This window comes from Hyperolius riggenbachi, chromosome 9, assembly GCF_040937935.1.
Source record: "Hyperolius riggenbachi isolate aHypRig1 chromosome 9, aHypRig1.pri, whole genome shotgun sequence".
NCBI lineage: Eukaryota > Metazoa > Chordata > Amphibia > Anura > Hyperoliidae > Hyperolius > Hyperolius riggenbachi.
The window spans coordinates 211,877,678-211,895,757 of record NC_090654.1 but is presented as its reverse complement, the minus strand read 5'-3'; the positions used below and the strand labels follow the sequence as shown (position 1 = coordinate 211,895,757).

Sequence of the window (18,080 nt, the reverse complement as noted above, 5' to 3'; positions counted from 1 at the left end):
CCATACATCTCTGTGTAAGGACAATTCAGACTATACAGGCCCTTTGATCTCTGCAGGATACCAGCCACAGCTGTGAAAGTTCACACCTTGACTTCAAATAGGGCCTTTCTTAGCAGGAGCCCTGAGCTGTCTCTTGTCCATCCTAATGTGTAAACATCAATATTCAGCACAGACACTTCTAGCTGTATACCAACCAAGAAATATATATCCAATTGACAAATCAACAATAATTCTACTTAAGTCTGTTGGAATCTACAGAAAGACAAAGAGAGGATCCAGGGGACGTGGGAAAAGACGTTATTCACTGCAGAACCAAAATAACTCTGTGACAAAATCTACAGAGTACACCCAGCCAACAACCCTAATAGCTCCAGCACAATCCAGCAGAGATGACAGCCACACATCTGGAGACTGTTCCCTCCTGGAGTCCTCAAACTCAGACCTCAGCTCCCAGGGTAGCCCCATCAAGGCTGTCCTCTGCAACGTCAGATCAATAAACAACAAAACAGCAATCATACATGATCTAATAGAGTCTTCTGATCTGGCCTGCCTGACTGAAACCTGGCTTTCTGAACCTGTTGGCCTCACCCTGGAGGCAACTGTGCCAACAAACTATTCCGTGATATACTGCAACAGGAAAGAACGCAGGGGAGGAGGGGTTGCACTTTGCTTTAGATCAGCTTTGAAAATCAGACCACTTACTGTAGGTCCTACCAACTCGTTTGAATGCTTGGGGGTGCAACTTTCAGCTGAGGAAAACATTAACATATTGCTGATCTACCGCCCACCAGAAAAATACTCAGACTTCCTTGAGGAACTTGTAGACCTCCTATGCAACCTAACACTGGAACACCCCAGATGGATTGTTCTTGGAGATTTCAATACATGGGTGGACGACTCCTCTTCACAATTTGGAAAAGAGCTACCTCGTGCCTTACATGAACTGGGCTTCCTCCAATCAATCAGCTCTGCTACTCACAGGAAAGGTCATACTCTGGACCTTATATTCCATACTGGGCTGTCAATAGCCAATGTGGAAATTAATCATGTTGCCTGGTCAGACCATCACACTATCCACTTCTCCCTCTCAATACCAGCCGTCAAACACCAGGTCAAGAATCAAATAAAATATCGCCGCTTAAAAGGGCTAACACCTCAACATATCCGAGATAACCTTAGCTTTGATGAATTGACTGACTCCAGCTTGGACCCTGATACTCTGGTGTTTAAATACAACAAATGTGTGTCCTCCACCTTTGAGACCATTGCTCCTCTGCGCACCAAATATCTTACTCCACACCATCATGCACAGTGGTTTGATAACGCTATAAAAGAGCTGAAAAGACAAGGCCGAAAACTTGAGAGGCTGTGGCGCAAATCTCAGTCCCCAGAAGACAAACATGCCTTAATCTTCCACTTGAAGAGCTACCAAAAGGTAATCACGGGAAAAAAATCATCCTTTCTATCACAAGAGATTGCAAATGCAGTTAACAAACCAGCCCAACTGTTCCGCACAGTGGAAAAACTCTGCAACCCAGCATGTCAAAAACTTAATATCGAGTCTTCAAAGGACCTCTGTGACCAATTTGCCCATTTCTTCACAGACAAAGTCTCCGCTATAAGGTCCGCCATCCAACTTACAGCATCTGAGCCTAATATAGCGCCGAAGACCATTAGCAGAGACAACGTAACACCTTGGTCAAACTTCAAAGAAATTGATGAAGAAGTCACATCAAGCATCCTCCTTCACGTCCGCCTAACTACCTTTGACCTGGATCCTGGCCCAACACAGTTCATGTTGAACTGCCCCGACCTGTTCGTACCGGTATTCCTCAAAATTGTTAACTGTTCCTTACAATCAGGGATATTTCCTGCTTTACTGAAGGAAGCAATCATCAGGCCTCTCCTCAAAAAACCCTCCCTGGACCCAGATGCAATGACCAGCTACAGACCTGTCTCTAACCTCCCCTTTCTGGGCAAGCTAATTGAAAAAGCTGTATACCTCCAGCTAGAAGCCAGAATCCTACAAAATAACAGTTATGACCCATTCCAGTCTGGCTTCAGGAAACACCACAGCACTGAAACTGCCCTCATCCAAATATGCAACCACCTGCTCATGGCAAGAGACAGAGGAGAGTGCTCGATCCTCATACTGCTAGACCTTTCTGCAGCCTTTGACACAGTTGACCATGACATCTTGATAAACAGGCTACAGGAATACTGCGGCATTGATGGCATAGTACTTCAGTGGTTCCAATCCTTCTTGAGTGGCAGAACCCACAAAGTGTCTATGGGGCCCTTCCTGTCCACCCCTGTAACACTTAAGTATGGGGTGCCCCAGGGCTCAATCCTCTCCCCCCTGCTTTTCACGATTTACATGCTACTGTTGGGAAAACTAATCCAAAAACATGGCCTGACATACCACTGCTACGCAGACGACACCCAACTATATCTTTCCTTCAAGCCTGGTGTGACAGACCCAACTCTAACTATAAACGCCTGCTTACGTGAACTACAGCAATGGATGAATGACAACTGGCTGAAACTAAATGCAGACAAAACTGAAGTCCTTCTGATTGGAGGGCAGAGCATGATAACAAAACAACTTAACTTGCAGTCTTCACCACTGGGAATAGGAGGCACGGATCTACGCAGCTCTGATCATGTGCGTAGCCTGGGAGTTCTAATTGATGGGGATTTAAACTTCAGAACTCAAATCTCTGCGGTGGTGAAATCATCCTATTTTCACCTGAAGAACATTGCAAAAATCAAGCACCTCATACCCCCAGAAGATCTGCCAACCTTAGTCCACGCCTTCATCACATCCCGACTGGACTACTGCAATGCTCTCTACACTGGCCTTCCAAAAAAGGTCTTGTACCGCCTACAGCTGATACAGAATACTGCTGCCAGACTGCTAACCAACCAACCCCGTCACTGCCACATAATGCCAGTCCTGCATTCCCTTCACTGGCTACCTATAGAATGGAGGGTCCTATTCAAGATCGGCCTACTGACATTTAAATCCCTGAATAATCTAGGCCCTGGATACTTGAAAGATATGTTACAGCTGCGTAGCAATCCCCGCATTCTCAGATCCACAGGTTCTAATAATCTAGTCATACCCAGAGTCCACTTGGAAACTTTTGGTCCCAGAGCCTTCTGTCATGCTGCCCCTATGTTTTGGAACTCCTTACCTCAACAGATCAGGACAGCCCCATCCCTGGATGTGTTTAAATCCAGACTGAAAACCCACCTGTTCAGTCTAGCATTTGCAGAAATATAACTTTTGTTGTGTGAATACTTCATCCTACTAACTACTGAATCTGAGAGAGCCTAAGCGCTTTGAGTCCTATGGGAGAAAAGCGCTATAGAAATGTTATTGTATTGTATTGTATTGTATGACTCAGACAGAAAGTGGCTACAGTGTGACCCTCACTGATAAGAAATTCCAACTATAAAACACTTTCCTAGCAGAAAATGGCTTCTGAGAGCAGGAAAGAGATAAAAAGGTTCAATAGGTTATAGATTTTAGCTTTGGCATACTTCAATGAATGTGTCATTGAGCAAAAACAATAAAACAGTTAAAACTTAAAAAGTAGATTTAAACATAAAATAAAACTTGAATATCTTAAAAAGTTATTTTTAGAAGAAGGAAGATATATAAAATCGTTTATTTAATTAGTTTATTTTCGTCTCGGGTGTGCTTTAAGCGCTTCTGTTCTACTGACAGGCCGCCACCAGCTTCTCCACAATTTACAAACTTGGCTGGGTGGTGTAGTGGGGAGATGAAGCCTAGACTATAAACACGGAAGGATCAGACAGGAGCGTGTAAGTGGAGCAGAAACGTTCAAAATGGGACTTTTTAAAGGGAAGCTATTTTAAAAAATGACCTTAATTTTGGACTGCAAGGGGGCCTGTTTTATATGTTGAATGCACTACAAAAATACTACTGAATATACCGTAGCATTACTGATTTTGCTCCTATAATAAGACATGATAACACAACAGAGACCATCTGGAAACCTAATAGACCTCTTGTTTCTTTTACCCTGATAGCTCATATTATTTCCTTGACACCATCTTCACTTGTGAATAGGAGTACTGTACACACATTTTTCTCATGACTTTTTATATTTTTTGTCTTCCAGGTTCTACATAGAAAGTATAACTTTTCTGAAGGACGTTACAACGGTGGAATTATTCTTCTTGAATGCCAAGGCCTCTTTATTCAAGGTAATCTGTTCACTGACTATGACCAATGTGAGATGAACTGTTAAACCTAAAAGTACCGATGTATTTCTGGAAAATGGGAGGAAATCAGAGTACTCATTGGGAATCCATACAAATACAGGGAGAACATTCAAACTCCATGCAGATACTGTCCTGGTTAAACCCAGAACTGTAGAGATACTAACCAGTTAGTCAGTATGATGTACAGTACATGTCACCTTCAGATGTATTCACGGCCCTGAAGGTATAGAATATAGTGTGATTGAGTGTTTCTATAATAAAACATAGAACCAGGAAGTTTATTAAAGAGAATCTGTATTGTTAAAATCGCACAAAAGTAAACATACCAGTGCGTTAAGGGACATCTCCTATTACCCTCTGTCACAATTTCGCCGCTCCCCGCCGCATTAAAAGTGGTTAAAAACAGTTTTAAAAAGTTTGTTTATAAACAAACAAAATGGCCACCAAAACAGGAAGTAGGTTGATGTACAGTATGTCCACACATAGAAAAGACATCCATACACAAGCAGGCTGTATACAGCATTCCTTTTGAATCTCAAGAGATCATTTGTGTGTTTCTTTCCCCCCTGAGGGGGGAGTGCATAGCAGAACCACAACACTGAAGAACTTGGCAGCCTTCCAGACACAGGCTGACAAGTCTGACAAGGGAAAGATACATTGATTTATTACAGAGACTGTGATAGTACAAAGTGCTGCAGTAAGCCAGAACACATTAGAATAGCTTTTGGAACTTGTAGGATGATAAAAAACAGGATGCAATTTTTGTTACGGAGTCTCTTTAAAGATACCAGGATCCACTGTGTTGTGTGTATGCCACCTGCACAACAACTGTTGTTTTAAGTCACATTTGCATCACACTTCACTTCTTGTCTTCCAGTCTAGGAAAGAGTCATGTGCTTACATTGTTTTTATGTGCATACAGGTGAAACTCGAAAAATTATAATATCATGCAAAAGTTCATTTTTGTCAGTAATTCAACTTAAAGTGTACCTGAGGCGGGTTTTTAAAGGTTGAAAAGGGACACAGAGGCATGATCCCATCTGCAGGACATGCCTCTGTTTGCTGTCCTTACGGCTCTCGGTCCCCCCTGCACCGACATAATTAATGGGGAAGGAGTGTCTTTTGCAGGAGAGGAATGCCCCTTCCCTGCCTATTAGAGCCTTATCACTGGCTCTCCACCACGTGCTCTCCGCCTCTCTCCGCCCCTTCCATTCCAATTACCTCTCTCCTCCGCACAGAACTGCTTCTGTAGTATCGTGACCCCAGAGGTCACAAAAGTGAAAGCGGAGGAGAGCTGCACGTGGGAGCGTCGGTAATAGACACTGCCTGATCCAGCTAACCAAACACACACACACCCGATCGGGTGGTGTGCTTTTTCTTAAATTTAAAAACCACTTCAGGATCTTTTTAAAATGTGGAACTAATATATGAAATAGACCTATTACATGCAAAGCAAGATATTTCAAGCCTTTATTTGTTATAATTTTGATGATTATGGCTTACAGTTTATGTAAACCCCCAAATCTCAGAAAGTTAAAATATAGTGAGAAGGTTCCATATTTTATGCTCAAAGTGTCATACTTTAATCAGCTAACTAATCCATAACACCTGCAAAGGCTTTCTGAGCCTTCAGCATTCATTTATACTGAACGTACAGCTACTTCGTTAAATTTCACTTTGAGAAAGGAGAGTAATTCAGATCAGGAACCTCCCATCATCAGTGGGTTGGTCCCACGTGGCACCGCTACAATCGGAACCCAGTGTTTTTTCCATAAGAGAGTTACCTCTTCCATCACTTCCTGGATACCCGAGTGGAGACAGGGTTGGAAATCTCCACCTACCTTATGTGGTCGGTTGCCCCCTAGTGCAACTCACCTTTGTGAGTACTACGATTTCTACTTTTCTGTGTAATTCTCGTGTTGGTGGCATATTGTGCTATTTGGACTCTCGTTGTCTCTGTGCTTCATTTTTCAAGGTGTACAGCCACTTCTTCATTCATAATCAGGAATTTATCAGTGAGTAGCCCCATATTGCATATTTTGGCAGATGGAGATACATAAAAGAGACATAAAAACTTCTCACAGTATTCATGAACAGGGCTGCCAGCTGAAATCTGGTCATCACCATCTGGAGATATCTCTAGTCGACCTTGTTGAACACCTTCTCCAAGTCAACCAACAGTAAGAGGGAAGGCATCTGACAGGATCTAACCCAGTATGCCAGTTTCTCCTCACATTATCGGCCCTTTGCCTACCTAGCACAAAGCCTGCTTGGTCTGTGTGTATTCTACGCTTAAAGGGGAACTGAAGTAAGAGGTATACGGAGGCTGCCATATTTATTTCCTTTTAATCAATACCAGTTGCCTGGCAGCCATGCTGGTCTATTTCTCTGCAGTAGTATCTGAATAACACCAGAAACAAGCATGCAGCTAGTCTTGTCAGATCTGACTTTAAAGTCTGAAACACCTGATCTGCTGCATGCTTGTTCAGGGGCTATGGCTAATAGTATTAGCGGCAGAGGATCAGCAGGGCTGCCAGGCAACTGGTATTGCTTAAAAGAAATAAACATGGCAGCCTCCATATACCTCTCTCTTCAGTTCCCCTTTAAGCATGGGATTGAGATCGAGATAAGAATAGTGTAAATTTACCTTAAATGGATTGACCTTTAAATGAAGTTGGATCATGAGTGAATTCTATAACAGATCCATAGCTGCCCATCTTTCCCTATTGTAACCATACCTGGAAGTCAGTTTACAGAATCCACAAAGACTTCATCCTGACATAGGATAACTATTCATTACACACATCCTGCAGAAGAGCCAGGGACCTAGGAACAGTGACAGTATTGTCATGAATAGAGACTGCAGCCAGCAAATCAGAAGAAGGAGATTGTGTTTCTACTTGTTGTTGGGATGTTTGTTCTCAGATTAGGCCTGAGCTGTTCAAAAGACTCTCCTGTGTGTTTGATGTTTACCTATTAAAAGTTCAGGTTGTATAGTAAACCTCAGTCACTTCCACTTTCCGCTAATCTTCAACAGCCCCTCACCTTTTTGGCAAGTCTATTATTAAGCGCATTTGTGACAAGTTTACTTTAAAGGGTACCGGAGCTGAACTAACTATGAGAAATGGCTAGGAGAAGAGGCTGCCGGTGGGGGGGGGGGGGGGGGGGGGGACAGAGGAGAACGGGGGGGAGCGGTGGGCATCAGGACAGCTTGCAGTACATGTCTACTCCCCCCGTTTCTCCTAGTTTGTTCAGCTCTGGTATCCCTTAACCATCTGGGGACCTTGCAGCATAAATCCTACGCCGCACTTGTGGCTGCCTAACTCTGATGCAATGTAGGATTTACGCCACCTGCCATTTCCTCTCCCGACGTGATCGTACGCACCCGAGAGGGGAGATTAAGCTGTCATATGACAGGTGACATATCCCCTCAGTGATCAGGAGCCATCGCGATTGGCTCCTGATCACATGATCACTACGATCGCTGGTCGATCATAGTGATCCCTATTGGCAGCGGCGGTCTGAGGGGAAGAAGAACACGGGACTCACCTTCCTGACGTTCCCCCGGCGATCGTTGCTCCCCTCTGCTCTGGCCATCATCCCCGCTCGCTCTTCCTTAAGTGTCGGGTCCTGGCTTGATGATATCATCAAGCTGCGACACGGAACTTAGCAGCAGTGCGAGCGAGGATGCCAGCTAGAGCTGCTCATCGCTGGTGCCTGGAAGGTGAGTGAAGGCTTCTGGCAATACGGGGGACACCTGGCTACGCTGGGGACACCATGCTTAGCTAACGATACTAGGGATCCAGCTGCCTGACCCCCCAGAACGCCCCCGCATGTAAAATGGCCTGGTCCTTAAAGAACAAGCGACACCCATGCTAACCTAGAAATAAAAAACACATATATAAGTAGATAAATAATACTTCTACTTACATAACAGATGTATTGTGCTATCCACGTAATGATTCCTTTGAATTTTACAAAGGAAAAGCAGAAAATCTTATTCTAGGCAGTGGCCATCTTGCCAAGCTAATGCTGACATCATATCCTCCCTGACTCTTGTTTTCCCCCCTCCCTTCTCTTGCTCATTGTGTATTCATTAGCTGCCCTCCTCCCAGAGTCTTTTTTTTTATTTACATATCCAATCACTGAGTCACCTCAGCCTTGCTTGTAAACACAAGTGATCAGCTAGGCAGGGAAATAAATGGAAAAGGAGGAATATATTATAAATAAAAAGAACTTCCAGCATTCAAAAGAACTCCCAGCATTCACCTTTTTGGCACTGTTTGGCACTAAGGCAAGTGCTCCTAAAGTATGTGATAACTCCAAACCATAACAGCAGAAAAAGTTTTGAATGCGGGATTAGCATCTTTATCACTTAATACACTCAGACCAGTTGCTGTTGAAATTTAATTTTTATGGTGACAATACCGCTTTAAGGGGGGTTAGGCAGCTGTTCCCCAGAGGGTTAAAGATTAATTCATCTTTAACAGGAATTATTTAGTACAGCAAAAGGCTTATACACACGCCTGACTATAGTCCGCTGAGGTGGCTGATAACAACCGCTGATAACAACCATTTTTTAAATGTTACAATTATTTGCCATAGTGCCCCTTTAACCATCCTTAGGGCAACAGAAGTGTGTTTGAGGCTTAACGTAGTTCATTTATAATAATTAGGGCCGGTTCACACGGATGCTTGGCAGAGTGGGAGCATTTGTATCAAGTGGCGTGTAATGTTTACCGGCATTTGCGGAATTCGGTGTTCCCATCCCGATTTTCCCCGTCATTCCTGGTGACCCAGGACGCTACATGCGGCATCCAGGGTCAATTACCGCTGTGTCTTCATGTCCCCCTGCGGGGATGAAAAAACGCGGATCGCAACAGGAAGCCGCCGAAAGCCACAAAACAAGATGTCGCCGAACGGGCGCTCTTTGAAGCCGGGCAGAAGACTGTGTGAACCGGCCCTCTGCCTGATGGCATATATCTCTGCTGCTTACGGAAAAACCCTTTATGCATAGATCTCGTCATCTACCAGGAAATTCACCACACTGATCTTGATGGACTTGTCCCTCTTTTCAACCGTGCAGCTCTGTAATTCTGAATGACTTTCCGTAAACACAATAGGTACTGGCCTTGGCATCCTGACAGCTCGGGCTGTTTAGAGAAGCTGAGCAGCTTTTTGCAGGTGTGGACTGAACTGGGCTGCAAGTGACACTGTCAGTCCAGCATTTCAAGATTTAAAAGATGCAGCAGCTGAGCGTGCAAGGGTCACTTCTAACTGACAAGAATTTGCGCTCGCTGAATGAGCTGTTTTTGATTCAGCTCCTTTTATAGACACTGCAGTTCCGGGACAGTGATAGAACTCAGAGCTGTTTCTCTATAGCTCTGATAGAACCATAATAGCAACATCAGAAGATAATTATGCTTAGAAATCAAAGCCTTGAAAGAAAGTTGGCTTCTAAGTTCTTCTTTTAGAGAACAGTACTGTTTTCTTAAAGTGGAGCAGTACAGGTATTATTCAAAGAGCTCAGAAAGTCTAGGACACTGAAGGACAACGCTAACAGAAAACTAAAATCCTTTTATAGAGGCAACTCCACTTTATTTTTGCTGTTCAAAATTGGCCCCACACAAACCTCTGTCACTGTAAGCCAGCCTTTTTAGAGTCTAGGAACCCCTGCAAAATCTTATAGATCCCGGGAAGCCCTACATATAAATTACAGTAAAATAAAATGAATAAAAATTGTGCCATTTTTATAAATCCCCCCCCCCCCCACACACTATTACTATCATATACCTTTTGGTTAATAATAGTACTACAAGTGTAGCAACCCCAGCCCCCCCCCCCCCCCCCCCCCCTTGCACACACTCACACACTCACACACACACAGATATGAAATATGTAAAATACGCCACATTCACCCCACATATTAGAAGCAATTACCCCCACATATTTGAAAATGCAGCAATAACATTAACATATTTGGAAGTGCAGCAATTAACCCTGTATATAAAAAGTAGCAATTAACCCCACATATATGAAAAACATTAATCACCTCCACATATGAAAAGCAGCAATCACCCCCACATACTGTATATTAAAATCAGCAATTACCCCCACATATATGAAATGCAGCAATCACTACCACATACAGTGGGTTGCAAAAGTATTCGGCCCCCTTGAAGTTTTCCACATTTTGTCATATTACTGCCACAAACATGAATCAATTTTATTGGAATTCCACATGAAAGACCAACACAAACTGTTGTATACATGAGAAGTGGAACGAAAATCATACATGATTCCAAACATTTTTTTACAAATAAATAACTGCAAAGTGGTGTGTGCATAATTATTCAGCCCCCTTTGATCTGAGTGCAGTCAGTTGCCTATAGACATTGCCTGATGAGTGCTAATGACTAAATAGAGTGCTCCTGTGTGTAATCTAATGTCAGTACAAATACAGCTGCTCTGTGAGGGCCTCAGAGGTTGTCTAAGAGAATATTGGGAGCAACAACACCATGAAGTCCAAATAACACACAAGACAGGTCCAAGACAGGTCAGGGATCAAGTTATTGAGAAATTTAAAGCAGGCTTAGGCTACAAAAAGATTTCCAAAGCCTTGAACATCCCACGGAGCACCGCTCAAGCGATCATTTAGAAATGGAAGGAGTATGGCACAACTGTACACCTACCAAGACAAGGCCATCCACCTAAACTCACAGGACGAACAAGGAGAGCGCTGATCAGAAATGCAGTCAAGAGGCCCATGGTGACTCTGGACGAGCTGCAGAGATCTACAGCTCAGGTGGGAGACTCTGTCCACAGGACAACTATTAGTCATGCACTGTACAAAGTTGGCCTTTATGGAAGAGTGGCAAGAAGAAAGGCATTGTTAACAGAAAGCATAAGAAGTCCCGTTTGCAGTTTGCCACAAGCCATGTGGGGGACACAGCAACCATGTGGAACAAGGTGCTCTGGTCAGATGAGACCAAAATGGAACTTTTTGGCCAAAATGCAAAACGCTATGTGTGGCAGAAAACTAACACTGCACATCACTCTGAACACACCATCCCCACTGTCAAATATGGTGGTGGCAGCATCATGCTCTGGGGGGTGCATCTCTTCAGCAGGGACAGGGAAGCTGGTCAGAGTTGATGGGAAGATGGATGGAGCCAAATACAGGGCAAACTTGTAAGAAAACATCTTGGAGACTGCAAAAGACTTTAGACTGGGGCGGAGGATCACCTTCCAGCAGGACAATGACCCTCAAAACTCACCTTTTTACTCTGGCCTACTACCCGTCACAAGTGCTCTAAACCCACAGCTGAACTCTGGTCTCCTACCTCTCGTGTCCCTACCTCTCCCTTTAGATTGTAAGCCTTTGGGCAGGGTCGTCCTCCTTTTGTGTCCAACCTGATCATGCACCTCCATTACTGTACACCCATGCTATGCATCTGAGTGAACCTAACTTGCCTAATCTCCATGCTCCCCTCCAGTGACTGACTAAGCATTACCTTATACTCATACTGTGCTGCGTGATCTGGTCTTTCTTGTATTCAGGTATTGTCATTTTGCTGTATGTCACCCCTAAATATTGTCTGTAACCTAAATTAATGTACAGCGCTGCGTAATATGTTGGCGCTTTATAAATACAATAAATAAATAATAAATAAATAAATAAACATAAAGCCAGGGCAACAATGGAATGGTTTAAAACAAAACATATCTATGTGTTAGAATGGCCCGGTCAAGGTCCAGATCTGAATCCAATCGAGAATCTGTGGCAAGATCTGAAAACTGCTGTTCACAAACGCTGTCCATCTAATCTGACTGAGCTGGAGCTGTTTTGCTAAGAAGAATGGGCAAGGATTTCAGTCTCTAGATGTGCAAAGCTGGTAGAGACATACCCTAAAAGACTGGCAGCTGTAATTGCAGCAAAAGGTGGTTCTACAAAGTATTGACTAAGGGGGCCGAATAATTACACACACCGCACTTTGCAGTTATTTATTTGTAAAAAATGTTTGGAATCATGTATGCTTTTCTTTCCACTTCTCACGTGTACACCACTTTGTATTGGTCTTTCACGTGGAATTCCAATAAAATTGATGCATGTTTGTTGCAGTAATGTGACAAAATGTGGAAAACTTCAAGGGGGCCGAATACTTTTGCAACCCACTGTATATGAAATGCAGCAAATTACTCCAACATTGGGAATTGCATTACTAATGCCCCCCACATTGCCATCAGTTTTCTCTGTACACCACTACCTGACCCACAACTTTGTTCAAATCATTGTACATACACAAACTGCCTCCCAATTGCAATGGGGCTCAGTGGGGTGGGGATAAACATACTCACCATCCTCTGGATTTTCCTCTGTCTTCCCCTCTGCCCTATTCATCTTCACCTCTCCTTCTCTTGGGCCTCTGTGCTGCCTCTGTTCTGCTGCCTCATCATCTTCTCCTCTTGCATGCTCCCACTCTCGTTGTTGCTCTTTTTGTACCCTGCTGTGTGAATGGGCTCTTAATCTGCTTATAGACACAGCAAACACAATCCCACCATCTTTAGGCAAAAGTGAACCTGTCACAGCTACTGTTTAGAATCCACACTCTTTGTTTTATGCTGAAATAGAAGCAATGATCCATTGAACTTTCCTGCAGTAAAATATCATTAGAATCCTAATCTCACAATTTCTCAGGTGGTTTAGCTTCGATCTACTTTTCAGGAAACCAGGCGGAATTCGACAACCTATTTTGCATAGATAACAACTCAAGTTTTTAAACTATTGCTGTACTGGAAAACAGAAAGGGACTTCAGATAATGTGTTAGTAGAGCTAGTACTATATATGTATGTGTTTAGCTCCTCATGTCACATGTCACTTCAGGTACGCTTTAAATCTGACAGAGGTCTGGAAAACCTGAGATCTTCCAGAAAGAAGGAAATTGCACAGGAGAGACCAGGATCCCCTTATGGAGTTGTATGCTATGCAAATAGTATAAACAAGACCAATAAAAGTGGTAATCACAAACTCGGGTTGTAGAACTGCAACCAGGGTAAATAAACTTTGGGTATAATGTATCCAATCACACTTGTGGATGTACTTGTCTTGAAATGGTTAGGTTGCTCTCCAGAAAAAATGTAATTTGGGTCACCAAGGGGGAAGACAATTAGTGGCCCTAACTGATAACCACCTCGTAGGCGGTCATAACATAACTTAGGAAGAAGGGAGTCACCCCAAAAAGCTAAAAAAAAGGAAAAGAGTTTAAAAGGTAAGAGGAACTTACCTCAGGATGATACATATTTTAGGGTAAAAAATAGAGTTTATTTATAAAAAATAAAAAAAAACACTAGACAACGCATTTCACGGGTGTCATCCCGCTTCCTCGGGTCAGTAAATAGCGTCTTAGGGCAAGTATTGCATAGCGTGGCATGTGCCACCAAAACTAGCTGTGTGTGAGAGAGGTGTAAGCAGAGGGAAGGGGATGACTTATTTATCATTATGTTTCAATGGTTTTTATTGAACAGTTTTTGTTATTTATGATTATCACTATTCAAAACCTATATACCGTAAATGAGATAATTTCCGCTACAGCACCAATAAAGAGCTAATGCAGCAACTGGTGGAGGGCCCGGGTGCGATAGCAGCCTAATGAATCCCCTGTTGTTACACCACTGCTATTAATCTTTCACAGAGTATAACAGTTTAACCAGAAAAAATGAGTACTGTACTTTGCTTGGAGAATCCTGACAGCAGATCTCAGAAGTCGTAGGTCTTCATGAAAATGGCTTTGAGCTAGTTCAGATATAAATGAAATTTAGAAAATCAGGGGTTGACCTTAACATGATCTCCATGGTGTGTACTGCATAGATAATTTCATTCTAGTGCAAGTGAGACTAAAGGCGGCTATTGGATGACTATAAAGCACAGCATTTTCTACAATAGAAGCCTTTGAGTACCTGCTTTGATGCCTATTGCAGCCAGGCAGGTTAGTCTAACTTCCTAACCTTCACTAGAAAACATGCAGCAGGAATCTGATTACTATGGCAACGCAGACCCTTCCTAATTTTCCTCCGTTATTCATAACTCATATCCCATGTTTGCTAGATCAGCCCTCATTGTGATTTTAAGTAAAGATAGACAAGTCATTTCCGCAGTTACCCAGCAGCTTGGAGATGTCAGGAGATCTCAGCAGAGAAGGAAATGTAAACAGTGCTGTCTTCTTCCTGGTACACGGACATAATATCCCTCACTTTATAACACTGAAACATTCCTTACTGTTCTAGTCCTGTCTGTCCTCTCTGAAAACTAGTGAAACATTGCAGTGAACCCATCATTACATATACTGTATACAGTTCACCAGGGCAGCACGGTGGTATAGTGGTTAGCACTCTCGCCTTGCAGTGCTGTGTCCTTGGTTCAAATCCCACTATCTGCATGGAGTTTGTGTGTTCTCCCCATGTCTATGTGGGTTTCCTTTGAGCACTCCGGTTTCCTCCTACATCCAAAAAACATGCAGATAAGTTTATTGTCTTCCACAAAAAAAATGGCTCATGACTAAGATAGATAGAAAGATAGATAGATAGATATATAGATAGTCTGGACATATGGCTATGGTAGGGATTACCATAGATTATGAGCTCCTCTGAGGGCTCGTTTCCACTATCGCGAATCTGCATGCGTCCAACGCATGCAGATTCGCACATGTAATGCAAGTGAATGGACCTGTTTCCACTGTAGCGTTTGCGTGGTGCGTTTTTATGAGCGGTGAAAAAACGCACAAAAGAGCCAACGAATTCGCCTGCTAGTGGAATGCATGCGAATCGCCGCTAATGTATTTAATAGGGAAATTGCATGCGTTTTTTTACGCGTTATTTTACGCGATTACGCATGCGATTCCGCATAGGAACCAATGTAAATTAACACAGGCAGTGACATGGTTAAAAACGCACATAGCCTAACCTATGCGAAATCGCATGCGTAATCGCGTAAAATAACGCGTAAAAAACCGCACGTGCATGCGATTTCTTCTGCGGTGGAATTCAGGCGATTTCGCACCGCTACAGTGGAAACGAGCCCTGAGGGACAGTTAGTAACAAGATTATATACTCTGTAAAAGTGCTGCAGAAAATATTGGTGCTATATAAATACTAAATAGTAATAATAAAATACAGTTCAAGCTGGCATGAGATGGCACACTAATGATACCACTGGTGCCTCAGGATTTGTCCACAGCTTGTCTAATGTTGGCTATCCACTAGTCAATAGGATTCCGATTCTGCAAGCAATCAATCCTCCACAAATATAAACCATATAAAATATAAACTGTTGATGAAGGAACAAGCCCCATTGCACTTTTTCCTACTTGGCTGTCGGAAGCCGCTTGCTTGTGCGCTGGTCCGTTGCCCCTCCTCCCTTCTCCACTGACAGGTAGCTCATTTCTAGTGTTGTGGAGTATTTGCATTGGCAGCAGTGAAGTGGCTATTGTATTTCACTATTGCTGTACATTACCTCACCATTCCTGCAGTGCATCTCCTGCTGAGTGTGCTGTATGTTTGGGTAATTTCTGTATTGCACGGTTGCAACACGTAATGGTGTGTTTACATAATTTTTATCTCTGTAATTGTAAAGGGACGTGGAAAATTGGATTATACAAAACGAATTACTACTACTACTACTACTGCTACCAATAATAAAAAGAAGTTGTGCCAACATCCTCTTACCCGGCGGCATAGCTACAGAGCACCATAATGGGCTCTGTTCACAAAGGGCAGGTCGGAAAAATAATTGTCTTTGGTAAAATACCTCATGTGGTATTTTACACTTTTCTTTTTTCAAATTCACTAAAGTTTTCCCGGATGAGGCAGAAGGTCGGTAATTTACATGCCTCAATTTACTAATCCCTGCTCGGTAAATGTGACTTACCAGCATGTAGCAGGTCAGCGGACAGGCAGGGGAGCTGTGTGTAGGACTCAGAGGTTTTCCCTACAATGCAACCCTCTTATCCCTTTAGATGTGCTGCAGCCACCGGGGGGGAAGTGGGCTCTTCTGTATGCTACAATACAAATAAGCACATCTAAAGGGATGCTGGGATGCCTTTTGAAAATTTCCTTCCTCTGCTTTGCTAAACTGAAATTTCCACCCGATTACCCTTCGCTTCAAATCAGCGTGAGAAGTAGGACTGTGTGGCTCTCCCTATTGGCGGCCTGGCTCTCCCCAAAGGCTGTCTGTCAAATCTACCGCACAAAGACAGCATGGCGAAAGCAGGTTATCGGCTGCTGTGACCTGGAGAAAATTTCCAAACACTTTTTGCCGGTAAACTTTAAGCGGAAATCTTTGTGAATTGACATTTCTTGACATTTCGTGAGGCAATTACCTCACAAGACGGTAATTTACCTCACTAGTCGGTGATGTTTATTTTCTGTGCGGTGATGGGTTTAGTGAATTGGAATGTGGGAAGGGGATCTGTAAAGTCATCTGTTTTCAGCATGCGAATGCAGTAATGCTTTGTGAATAGAGCCCAATGTGCTCTCATAGAATAGCCACAGCATGAGAAAGGTTGTAGTTATTAATTACTATTAATCAAAACATATATCAAGGTAATCATTTCACTACAGCACCAGTGAGCAGCTGACAGATGGCCCAGGTTTAGCCTCTGCCGCTGCATCCCATATTACTACTCCTCTCGCTGTATCCCTCTACTAGAGGGCCCTTTCACATCATATTACAGCTAGGGCAATATTAGTCTATGGGGCCTTTCATATCGACGCGGTGCGGCATCAAGCGACGGAAGTGACATTTTCGCTGCATCCCCAATGCAAGTGCATACCTATGTTATCGTGCGGCTTGTGCAGCGACGTGCATGTAAGTCATGTAAGTCTATGGCAACGCATATTTTTTTAAAGTTTTATGCGTTGCGCATGTGCGGAAGCGTATTTTAGCAATGTGCTTCCATTCATGTTATCGCTTCGGCCACAGGACGTGAGCGTCACTTCCTACTTGGCTGGCTGCCAGATGGTGATCACCACGCACTAACGCAGTAATCACCGAAGGCCTGTTTTTATACAGTGTATATAGTGTAAAACCGGCCTAAAGTATACCTGACCCATGGCAAAGCTATCTAAGCTAAGTACAGAGACGTGCTCATGCTGCGTTCATCTGTGCATTGTCCATTCTTCTTATTCCCCAGACCCCTGTAAATCACTCCTGGAAAAATCTGACTTGTGACTGAAGTCAAATTTTCAGACAGGAAGAGGCAGGCTTTTAAAGGAAACTTAAGATAAAAGGGCTTCCTCCAGCTACAGGGGGTAGTTCATCTGCTTGATCGATGTTGTTCTGATCCCCTCTGTTCTCCCGTAGCAGACTCCACGACCCAGCCCACCCATGCCCCACTGTGCATGTGCAGTCCCCGCCGCACGTGCTCCTGATTGCGCTCCCGTGGCTTGGAGCATTTTGCGCAAGTGTAAATATAGTCTTAAAGGACAACCGAGGTGACATGTGACATGATGAGATAGACATGTGTATGTACAGTGCCAAACACACACATAACTAGGCTGTGTTCTTTTTTTTCTTTCTCTGCCTGAAAGAGTTAAACATCAGGTATGCAAGTGACTCTTTCTGTCCTGGTTAGGACTGGGTCGGACTTGGTCAGACTAGAACATAACCCTCACTGATAACTGATAAGTAATTACAGCCATAAAACACTTTCCTTTCAGTAAATGGCTTCTGAGAGCAGAGAAGAGATAAAAAGGGTCAATAATTCATAGATTTTAGCTCTGACATACTTCAATGCACATGTAATTGAGCAGAGACAATGAAAGCTTAAAA

At 43.3% G+C, this 18,080-nt stretch overlaps 1 protein-coding gene across 4 annotated transcripts in view; it reads left to right on the top strand.

The window, feature by feature from the left end:
- Nucleotides 1-18,080, top strand: part of FRMD4B (FERM domain containing 4B) — a 361,625-nt gene that overhangs the window by 176,749 nt on the left and 166,796 nt on the right. For all 4 annotated transcript variants that reach the window (XM_068253954.1, XM_068253952.1, XM_068253953.1 and 1 more), the window contains exon 5: nt 4,152-4,236. In XM_068253954.1, coding sequence (XP_068110055.1) covers nt 4,152-4,236 — 85 coding nt within the window. The remainder of the gene's footprint in view (nt 1-4,151; nt 4,237-18,080) is intronic.